This window comes from Neomonachus schauinslandi, chromosome 10 (assembly GCF_002201575.2).
Source record: "Neomonachus schauinslandi chromosome 10, ASM220157v2, whole genome shotgun sequence".
Classification (NCBI taxonomy): Eukaryota; Metazoa; Chordata; class Mammalia; order Carnivora; family Phocidae; genus Neomonachus; species Neomonachus schauinslandi.
Window position 1 is genome coordinate 138,231,367 of NC_058412.1, and position 11,355 is coordinate 138,242,721.

Consider the following 11,355-nt stretch of genomic DNA (forward strand, 5'->3'; position numbering starts at 1 on the left):
TCACAGGAAGGCATAGAGGAAGGGGTTGAGACAGGAGCTGGTGTAGCTGAGGCTGGTGATGACGTAGAAGATGCTGACGACCAGTGGTGTCTGGGGCAGGTCTGTGGTCAGGGCCACGATGGAGGCCAGGTGGAAGGGCGTCCAGCAGAGCAGGCCCACAGCCAGCATGGCCAGGACCAGGGTGGTCACCTTCCGCTTGGCCTTGCCCAGAGCTCTGGAGTGGAGTTGCAGGGCCCCCAGCCGACGTAGCAGGTCCACATAGAGCACACAGAAGGTGCGCACGGGCACCACAAAGCCCAGGACCAGCAGGTAGATGCGGCTGGCCTTGAACCAGGCCCTCTCAGGCTGTGGGAAGCTCAGCCCGCAACTCGTGACCTGCAGCTCATTGCTGTAGACAACGGCAAAGGCGAAGAAGGGCAGCACCATGATGGTGACACTGATCCAGACACACAGGCCGGTGATCTCTGCCCCCCGGAGGGTCCGCCGGGACACATGGCGAGACTGTGTGGTGGCCAGCACCACCAGGGAGCGGTCCACACTCGTGGTGGCCAAGAAGTAGATGCTGGAGAAGATGTTGCAGTGGTCGACGGCCAGCACCAGTTTGCAGAGCAGCTCCCCGAAGGGCCAGCGCTGCAGCAGGTGCTCCGTGATGTTGACAGGCAGTACCAACGTGAAGAGACCGTTGGCAACGGCCAGGTTCAGGATGAACACGTTGGTCACTGTTGTCATTTTGGGCACCCTCAGGATCACATAGATGACAGCTGTGTTGCCTGTCAGCCCTACGGCACAGATCGCGGAGTACACTGCTGGCAGGAACTCATAGAGGGCTGGCAGGGGCTCATGGAGGGTGACGTTGTGCCTGGTGCCATTGTCCCAAGTGCGGTTGGCGCCCACTGCAGCCTGGAAGGGGGAGCCTCTGCTTTCAAGGGGATCCAGCCCAGCAGCCTGCATCCTGAGGTGGGACCCAGGGCCGGTGGGAGGTGCCTTGGAGTGGGGAGTCTGGGTAGGGGCCTCCTTGGGCTGGATTCTGAGAAAGAGACAAAGAGAAATTTGGGATCTGACTCTTAGCTTAGAACGGCAGTGGCCTCAAGTTCTCTGGTAGAGGCTGTGGCCATTTTGCCAGGGTTGAGGACACACAGGGTCTCTCTCCATCCTCCCCTGTCCTGCCCCACCTGTGCGCAATTTACCTGGGATCGAGGCAGTGCCTTTGCAAACACACCTCCCAGGCTCACCCCTGTCCCCTTCAAATCCAGGGGTCCTGAAGCCAGAGCCCTCCCAGTCATACCCTCTTCAGGGCCACCTGCGCTTCGCCCCACTGACCTGTCTGACAACACGTGGCCCCAAGTCGGTGGCCTTGGTGGGTGTGTGAAGGAGGTCAGTGCAGGCTGTGGCAGGGGTGGAGGAGGGAGGTGAGGCCCACTGACAGGCTCTCACCAGGCTCCCACTCGGCTCTTGACTGTCTTGGGGGGGCTTTTAGGACCTGCCTGGTCAGCAGCCTCAGCGTGAGCTGGCTTCCTGGCAAGGTCTGCAGCCCGGTGACAGCGCTAAGGAGCAGTGAAGGAGCGAGGCAGATCCTACTGGTTGAGGCGGAGCTCCGGGAACAGTGTGGGCAGAAGCTGCGGCAGCCCCTGTCGTCATCCCCAGGGTCGCTGCAGTGCTCACTCGCCTGGGTGGATTCTCCAGTGGGTGGCCCTCTGTGTGTGTGTGTGTGTGTGTGTGCACATGTGCTGTGTGGGAGGGCATGCAGTGCAGGGGCCTCTAGCGGGCCCAGGTCTGTTGGGGGGGGCATGTCTGTGTGGTCTGTACTTTTGTCTGTGGGTCTCTGTGGACCTGGGCACCCTTATCTGTGTGTGAGGGGGCCTTGGCGGGTCTTGTGCCAGACCCTCTGTGTGTGCATGTGTGCATGTGGTTTCTGTGGTAAACTCTGTACCTGTGTCCGGCGGGCTCTGCGTAGGTCCCAGCTGCATGTAGTGATCTGGGGGGTCTGGATGTCTTTGTGTGGAAGCAAATTTGTTGCCCACAGAAAACCCAACTTCTCTCTCTCTCTTTTTTTTTTTTTGCTGAGAGAAGAACCCATACGTGTGCAAAAACTACACACGTGGTGGAAGTCTGTGGAGAGAAGGTGATTGGCTCTTGTCCAGCTCCTGGTCCCTCCGTGAGCTGCCCACTGCCGCTAACCACTCTCAAAGACTTGTTCAAGCCTAAAACCCAGACTGCTGCCCAGCACCATCTCCGGCTGGTTCCTCAGCATGACTTCTGCGTTGAGGCTCCGTATGTTTCCAGTCTGGGGAGACATGGCTGCCCACTGCCGGCAGGGTGTCCCCCACCCTCCCCACCTGCCTGCTTCCCTAACCAGACTTGCCGCTCCCGTGTCCCTATGGCCTGAGTCAGGACGGGAGCCTGGGCAGTTGGCCAAACACCCTGAAGCCACCAGGTCTGGGGCCCATGTCTGGGGGCACCAGCCTCCCCTCCCGTGGGCCCAGAGGTGGGCACAGCAGGGTGTGGGGGGCCTGCCAGCCTCAGCCAGGGGCTCCAGCTGTCCCTCCAGGGCTGGGCCTCCACCTGGCAGGGGACCCTCAAGGTAAGACCCACTTCACACCCTGGCAGCTCCAAGGATCCTGGCCTCCAAATGGGCCTTCACTCAGCTTCACGCAGGAACATGCCAGCATTTGTCTCTGCTGTGTGTAGGGCACCGTGGCTAGAACTTACTCTGGAACAATTCACTGTCCCACATGAACACCCTCAGATTTCATAGATTTTTTAAAAAGCCATATTTATTTATTTGAGAGCGAGAGCGAGAGCAAGCGCGAACGAGCGGGGTGTGGGTGGAGGCAGAGGGAGAGTCTTTTATGCAGACTCTGCGCTGAGTGTGGGGCCTTCGCAGGGCTTGATCTCACGACCCTGATTTCATGACCCTGAGATCGTGACCTGAGCTGAAACCAAGAGTTGGACACTCAACCGACTGTGCCACCCGGGGCCCCGATTTCACAGAGTTGAATGAGGAGATTCTCTTTGAGACGTCAGGGAGGCTGTCCCCCTTGCTTCTGTGAACCAGCCTGGGCCTGGGTCCCCTGGGTAGGAGGGGGCGGCCCTTTGGTCCAGGCAGGACAGGCTCTGGAGCATGAGTGTGCTCCAGGTTGAGAACCAGCAAGGCCGGGGGCTGGAAGTCAGGAAGTGTGAGGAGAAGCCATGTGGGGGCTCCGTCCTACAATCGGGCTGGACTTGGTGATCTGGGGGTACTTGTGTGGGGGGCTGTGGTGCTGGGTTAGCTCACCGTCCCTGAACACCAGAGACAGGATGGAGAGGAGTTTGGGAGCCCCACTCCCCTAGCCGTGCGGCCTGTGTGTGGGCTGTGCAAAGGCTGACCACTCTGGGCCTGGATGTGGGCCTTCCCCGGGAGGGCTGCTGGGGGTCCCCATCCCCTGCTCACCTTGGGAGGGGCCCCGGGCTCTGTCTGCCCTCTGGCCAGCATGTAACTGATTGGTGTCCTGTCTTGCCCTGAGCACAAGTCCTGGGGTGGGGGTTCTTCACAGCGAGGCTGCCCTTGAGGGGACCCTTGTAGCAAGACACCAAATACCACCCCAAACTTTCTCTGGAGCTGGTAATTCCAGGCAGGTCTTTTCTCAAGCCCTCGGGAAGGGAACAGCCCAGTATCAGAAGAAACCCCAGGAATCCTCCTGGGGTTTCCCCCTATGCTTCTGGCTCCCTCTGAAGCAAACCTGAGTCTGGGTTTCACCCCACCAGTGTCTGGCTGGGTCTGGGACTCTGAGCCCCTCCCAGGCCTGCTCTCTGCTCTCCTGAGTCTGTCCTGGGGGCCGGCCCGGCTGCCCACTCAGCCCATCACATCTGAAGTGGGATGGGGGTGGCAGATGGGAGGGTGGGGGATGGGGGAGCTCCCAGGGGCAGCAGGGGCTGGGGGAAAATGGGGGCACCGGCTGTGGGTGCTCAGGACCCCAGGGAGCCAGCTCCAGCCTTGTAGGTGCAGTGACACCCAGATGTCTCTTCCCAGCCTCAGAAGCCCCTCATCCATGGCCCCACTGCAACAACATGGCCCAAGGGCCGCATGCCCCAGCCCTTACCCCCTCAGCCCTTCGTTCTGCCCTGTGGGTTGGGCATCACGTGAGTGTCATTTTGTGGAAATGGTTTCCATTTTCAGAACCGAGTCAGGCGAGACCTGTGGAGAGGAGCCGTGGAAGGGTGTGTGTGTGATGTTATGTGTTGGTGAGCATGGATTTGTGCATGGCTGTGTGCAGCTGTTCACATGTTGGGAGGAAGCGGATCCAAAGAGCCCAGGGGAGCTCTTCCCCCACCAGTGTTGTGGGGAGTGAGTGTCAGGACCCTGAGACACTGTAGAAACGAGCAAGCTCAGTCGTGACACTTTTTATTTTTTTTTTAAGATTTTATTTACTTATTTGAGAGACAGAGCTGGAGCGGAGGGGTGGGGGATGGGGGAGAGGCAGAGGCGAGGGGGAGGGCAAGCAGACTCCCCGCTGAGTGTGGGGCTCCGCCAGGCGCCTTCTTCGTGATAGCTTTATTCTCACTGTCATTTCCGTTGGGTGTGGCAGTCACCTTCCACCCGGCCCTGACAAAACCGGGCTACTTGGGTCTTCGCACACTTACACATACTGCTACAGGCCTCTGCAGACACGTGGAGACATAGAGACACGCACTTACATATGCACACACACTTACGCACACACGCACTCACACCCACGGGGCTTACCTGTGTGCCATCTCAGCTCCTTGCAGGTGGGTCTGGTGGGTGGGGGCGGGGGCTTTGCCCTGCAGGCTAGAGTCCAGGCCTGTCTGCTCTCCTGCTGTCCCCCTCACTGGCTCACCAGGAACAGGGACAGCCTGTGGCTTGCAGCCCTGCAGGTTAAGTGCTCCTCAGAGTGCCTGGGCCTCAGCCGTCTCTCAGCAGGTACCAGAAGCTTAGTTCACTGGAAAAAGACAAATGATTCAGGGCCCATTTCCCTACGATGGGAACCAGGTTCTCCCACTTCTCCAGGGAAGCAGAGAGAGCTCTGTATTTATTAAACAGAGGGGGGCTCCTCCCCTTCAGGACTCCCTCCCTGCCACTGGGCGCCCAGCTGCCTCCCCCTCCCCCAACAGTGGGCACTGAGCTGTGCCGAGGGGGACGTCATGGCTTGGGGGTTCCTGTGCCAGGCTGTGAGGGAGGCCTGTGGCTCAGGGAAGGTGGGAAAGTTCTCGGGGCAGCCAGACTGAGGTCCTACAAGGGCTTTTGCTCAGTCAACTCTCAAATACCCCAACTCTAGGCTCAGAGTCAGTGTCTGCTCCACAAAAGAATACAGCAGTGAACAAAGAAGAGAAACCTCCTGCTCTCATAGGGCCGACCCTGTAGTGGGGAAGCATCAGTACAGTGTAAGCTGTGATCAAGGACAAGGCACGCTATGGGGAAGCACAGCTGAGGGGCCTTGCAAGTGTGTGTGTGGAGGACAGAGGGTCATGGGGGAGGGAGAGGCCTTTGGGGAGGAAGGAGCCAGGGGCTTTGTCTGCCCTACTGGGGGTACTGGCTCTTGTTTGTGTGGAAGTTTTGAGGAGGGGAGGATGGTCCTGCCAGGTCCTCAGGTGGAGAGGGTCTGTGAGGTGAGGGGGTGGAGAAGGCCAAGGAGGCTGGGGGAGGGTCCTTTGCAGGAGCCCTGTCTTGGGGGTCTGTAGGGGCAGTCAGGTCAGAGGACAGGATAACATCCAGAGTCCATCTAGCTGTGGGCAGCACCAACCCCACCTGAGGTCTTTGGGAAGCAGGGTTTGGGGCAGCCTAGGCCGCGGCTTGAGGCTGGTTGCTCACAGCCTGCCCGGGCTCTGGCACCTGCCCTGCCCACATGCCCCCCCGCCCCCCGCCCCCAGACACGAGCTGAGAAACACCCAAGCAGGAAGGAGGCCTGATGGCTTCCCAAGGCAGCCCAGGTCCTTCTCAGCCTGGGAGGGTCACTGAGGTCCACTACCAGAGAGCTTACTTCTTCCTGTCCCCCAGAAACTCAGATCAGGAGGGATGGGGGGACTCAAGTAGAGATGGAGCCGCAGATGTGGGTGGCAGCTTCCCCTCCTTCCTGAGACAGGCCCTGCTGGGTAAGACCCGGGGGCCTGTCCCAAGTTTGGGGGTGGTCTCCTGGGTGGTCTTGGTGCACTTGGTGAGAGGGGTGGAGGGGTGTCTCCTCCCGTCCTCCAGCAGAGTTCCTATGGTCACTCTGAGAGCATGGGCAGGGCAGAGAGGGAGGGCGCAGGCGCTGATGTGTCCCGAGCGGGAGGGTCACAGGCATATCTGTGTATGTAAATATGCATGTTGGGGGTGGGAGAGTGTGGATGTATCTTGACACCCTTCACCTGGGCCTGGAGTGGCCCAGCACCCTGGGCCGGAGATGGACCCAGGAACGAGCCACCCGTCAGCAGGTTTATGCCAAAGCTCAGTGGGCAGGCAAGGTTGAGTCAGGCTCACATCAGCTCCCGCAGAGCCATGATTCAGACCCGAAGGCCAGGCCGAGGGAAGACTCTAGAGATGGACAGTCCTTGGGCCTCCATGTGGGGCTCATGCCACACAGCTCAGCTTGGTTCTGGTCCCAGGGAGTGTGGGCAGCCGGCCGTTTCCACAAGTGGGGCTGGGTATAGGATGCTCCACAGGCCAGACCTGTTGACCTTGGACCAGGCTCTCTGTCTGTGAGTTGATGATGCAGGGGTGAGACGGTTGGAGGAGGAAGGCCAGGATGAAGTGGCCCTCCCATCTCCTGGAGCCTCCCCAACTCCCGGGCAGGGAGGACGAGACCGAGCTGGCAGCTAGTAGGGCCAGTCCTGCTGGGCAAGGTTGCTCATTCCCTTACCCCTACCCACATGCCTGGCACCAACCGCAAGTTCAGAGGATGGAGCCTGGCCTGAGCCTGCTGCAGAAGCTTTGCGGACCCTGCGGCCCTGTACCAAGCATACCACACACACCTTCCCACAGTACATAGATCTCAACACAACGGTCTCTCCGCCCCCACCCCCCCAGCGTTCACACAAACTCCTGGTCAATTCCAGGCCCCGCTTGCTGTCTTTAGAGCCAGTGGTGGGGTGGGGCTGTCTGGGATGGTCACTGAGGCTGGGCACTGGCGAGGGGCCCTCTCTGGCTGAAGGACCGTCAGTGATGGGGCAAGGTGGCCAGGGCAGTCATGGGGCCCCCAGGTCACATGCTTGGTGCCCACATTCTCGCTGCACAGGTGAACACACGTGTGCATCCTGCCCTGTGTCCACAGCATCTTGCTCACCCTTGCTCATGTGCAGTCACCTGGAGACACTTCTGTGCCCCACATAGGGTCTGCACGTGGCAGTGGTACGTGTTGCTGCTCCTGAGTCTCCTCTGTGCGTCTGGGGGCCTTTCCCAGGGGCTCTACCCCCACCCTCACCTTCTCTTCAGCCTCTGTGGCCAGTGACCACGGTCCTGCTGTGGAGGAAACCAGCAGGCCAGATGTCTGCACGGCTCTGATGCAGGGGGCTGGTTTGGATGCTGGAGGGGGGTTTGAGGAGGGGCTGTGCCTGGGTCTGGGGGAAGCAGCCCAGAGTCAGGAGTGTGGGGAAGGAGGCAGGGCTCAGCTGGGGGCTGTTGGAGCTGGCTCTGGCCTCTCCCTCCAAATCCTTGTCCTCTGTGCAGGCCCTGGTGTTTTGGTCCACAAGTTGTGTTGGCTGCTGAAGGAAGGGGGCCTCCAGGAGTGGAGAGAGGCACCTCAGCCTGGTGACTCCATCCATGGCCCTGCCCCACACTGGGCCTCCTGCTGATGGGGCTGCCCTGGACTCCACTCACACTTTGGCTCACTGGTACCTCTGCTGGTCCGAGTAACAGACATTGACATTGGCCTGTGCATGCACCAGGTCCTAGACTTAGTGCTGGGGGCCTGATTAGGCTGCAACCTAGGTGGGCTGGGCTAGTGCCTCTGTCTAGGGCTTATGGGAGGGGCCTTTTGCTACTGCCTTGGCAGTGGTCAGGAGAATGGGCTGAGGCGGGGAACCCCCAGACCCAGCTGAAGATGGAGCAGAGCCAGGCCAGCCTGGGGATGGGAGATGGAGGAGATGAGGGGCCCAGGGGCCCAGTGTCATAGCAAAAGCTCCGGGTCTATCTTCAGGGTGGCCTCCTGCCCTGATCAGGGTTCCCTTCTTGTACGCAGAGTCCCTCCAAGTGCTTCACTGGGGCTCCTTCTCTGTCTTGTCCCTGGACTTGTGTCTTCAGGGCTGTGTCTAGAGCCCAGGCCTGGGTGTCCTTCCTTACCTGGCCTCTTCTTGAAGCTCCAGGAGCTGCCAGGTCTTGGAGGACGCTGTGTGCCCCACACCTGCCCTGGGTGAGTCAGCAAGGGCCCAGCTCCTACCCACCTATAGGCTCTCTAGTGGCCATGACAGCCCTGTCCAGACAGGTCATACCTGGTGTCCACTTCGGCTGTGCTCTCTCAAGAGCCCCGTGCCCCCCCACCTGTGACCCTGTGGCCTTCAACATCCCATTTGTGGGATGGAGGGTGACCCGCTGTCCCGGTTTACTTGGGCCTCTCTGGGTTTTAGAACTGGACCTCCGAACTCCAGGAAACCCCTTGGCCCTGGACAGACCATTTATCCGCGGGGCCTGTCAGGGTACTTATGAGAGGGTACTTCCCCTGGAGGGAAGGCCACCTGGTGTAGCCCATGGGGACAAGGCCTGGGCTCCGCCAGAAGATGACTTTGTGTCCCCCACCTCCACACAGGGCCCAGGCACCTTTCCTAATTCCCTTGACCCGCCTCCTTCTGCTTTATCTGAATGCCCACTGTGGGCCAGGTAACACCACTGGTGTTTTCTTGGCCCACAATGACCCAGGACGCAGTACCACCCCTAGCCCACTCTGGAGGTGAAAACAGGAGGCTCTGACGGGGCTTCTCCAGCATGAGCTTGCAATCCTAGTGCGACAGGACATGTTTAGCTTCCAAAGGAGCTGCTGCTGTCAGCATCATCCACAGGAGGGTACTTGGGGGCTGGCCCTGGTATCGACCACCAGCTGCTCCCTCAGGAACCTGGCCCTCTGTAGGCAGGTGCCAGAGCAGCTGGAAACTCGGGGCCCCTGCCTCCTTCCCAGGGGTAGAGAAGTGTGGCTGTGAGCAGAACTCATGCTCTCACTGAGGAGACCCTCAGAGCTGGTGGCTCAGGCCATGCAGGTGGGTCCTGCCCGAGGCCTCTGTCCACACCCCCAGGCAGTGGTCTGGAGTGCGGGTCTAGAGCCAGCTGTCCTTGCTGTGTGACCCAGGGTGAGGTGCTCAACCTCTCTGAACCTCCATTTCCTCATTTGTCAAATTGGGATCATAATTTTCCTGCCTTAGAGTGTGGAGGGGATTAGGCTGAGATAGTGCCGGCCGATGACTCTGCTCACTGCCTGTACAAGCTGGACCCAGTGCCTGTTGATGCTGGAAGAAGTCTGCATTCCTGTCTGCCCATGCTGCTCTGGAGCCGGTCTGGGGTTTCAGCCTTGGGCTTGGGCAGCTCAGATGAACACTGGGAGCCCATGGTGACCTCACATCGACCGTGAGTGGGACAGGAGGCTGCTAAGGGGCCATGAGCTGCAAGATTCAGGGGAACAGGGCTTCCTGGAGGTGGGTGTGGTGGGGGATCATCAGCTTGTGTAAGGAACTGGGAAACCAGGAGGCTAGCTACTGGCCCAAAGCACCCTGAAGCCCCCGTCTCCCAAGAGGTCTTCTCAGATTGGTTCTGTCCAACCTCATGAGGGGCAGCTGTTTTCCCCAAGTCTGGGGTCAAGGCAGGATCCCCTCTATGTCCCAGGCCAAGTGGGTTCTGCGCAATGCAGCTCAACCCTGACACCCAGTGGCCAGTTATGAGCCCTGCTGCAGAGAAGACAGGACCGCTGGAACCCCGACAAGCCCGAAAGAGGCCCCAGGGGTGGGGCCCCAGACTTGGTGACAGGACTGCATGCGGCTCATCCAACACATCTGTGAGCTTCCGTGGGGGGGGGGCATGTGCCTGAAGATTCAGAGACACGTGGGTCTCACCCCCAAGTAGTTCCATTCTGGGGTTGACCTTTTCATGCTAGTGGCTCATCTTTCCTGGGCCAACGTTGATGGGGTCATGGCAGGTTTCCGAGAGAGGTTGTGTCTTAGCTGTTCTTCTAGGGGTGAGTAGCGGTACCCGGGGAGGGTGGAGGAACATGAGAGGGAGCAAACAAGACTGGAGATGGGGAGGGGTGAGGCTGAGGGCAGGCGGGGCCGCAGTGAGAACATCAATGGGTCTCTGTGGGCATTGGGGGCTGCAGATAGTTTTGTGTCCACATTTGTGTTTCAAAGCAATCATTCTGGCTGCTGGATGGAAGGTGGATGTGAGGGTTGAGGGTGGCAGTATGTGGCCAGCCTCTGAGACTCCAGGCTGGTGGGGGAGTGGGCCTGGGGGCAGACAGGGCCTTGGAGTGGAACTGTGGGTTCCAGCGCCCTTGAAGACAGAAAGGTGGTGACACCTGATGTTGGGAGACCTGGGCTGGAGCCTCAGCTGCCAGCTGACCTAGGGATGGAACAGGTGCAGAGGGGCCCATGGGGAGGGGCTTACCCGGTCTCAACTGCCTGGAGAGGTCTCAATGAAGTCCCTGCCTGATGCTTCAGTTGGCTTTCTTTCCAGCTGGGCAGGGGCAGTGCAGAGCTCTGGCGGCAACACTGGTGGCCAAATCTTACATCTCAGAGAGCAGAGAAGTGGGTCCAGGGGGTATTTTGAGGGTGGGGGGGTGTCTGGGCAGTGGAAGCCTCCCTGGAGCCCAGAGGGACAATAGATGAAGCAGGGGCCTGGGGGCCTGAGCAGGGACTTAGCAGCTTGAAAGACTCCAGAGGTGTCCAGAGGGGCTTTGGGGACTTGATGTTTCTTTTCTTTTCCCTTTTTAAAGACGATTTATTTATTTATTTGAGAGAGGGGAGGGGAGAGTGCATGTGAGAGGGGGAAGGGGCAGAGGGAGAGAGAGGATCCTTAGGCAAACTCAGCACTGAGTGCCCGACCAGATGTGGACCTTGACACGGGGTTGATCTCATGACCCTGAGATCATGACCTGAGCCAAAACCAAGAGTCAGACGCTTAACCGACTGAGCCACTTGGGGTCCCTGGGGACTTGACATTTCTGTGTGATCTGTGTGAACGTGTCATCCCTACACTGGTGTGGAGCTTCTGTGATGGGCAAGAGAATATGCATGTGTATACGTGGTGTTGTGAGCACGTGTGTAAACTGTGTGTTGTGCATGCACGCGTGTGGTGTTTATGCACAGCGTGTTGTGTGTGCACGTGTGCGGTGCATCACAGCGTGTTGTGTGTGCATGCGTGTGGTGTTTATACACAGCGTGTTGTGTGCACGTGTGTGGTGTTTA

At 59.5% G+C, this 11,355-nt stretch overlaps 1 protein-coding gene across 1 annotated transcript; it reads right to left on the bottom strand.

The window, feature by feature from the left end:
* On the bottom strand, positions 1 to 951 carry NPBWR2 (neuropeptides B and W receptor 2). Its single transcript, XM_021677748.1, has one exon. It carries the CDS (start codon positions 949 to 951, stop codon positions 1 to 3), a length of 951 nt encoding a protein of 316 aa, XP_021533423.1.
* Between the last annotated feature and the right edge of the window lie 10,404 nt (positions 952 to 11,355).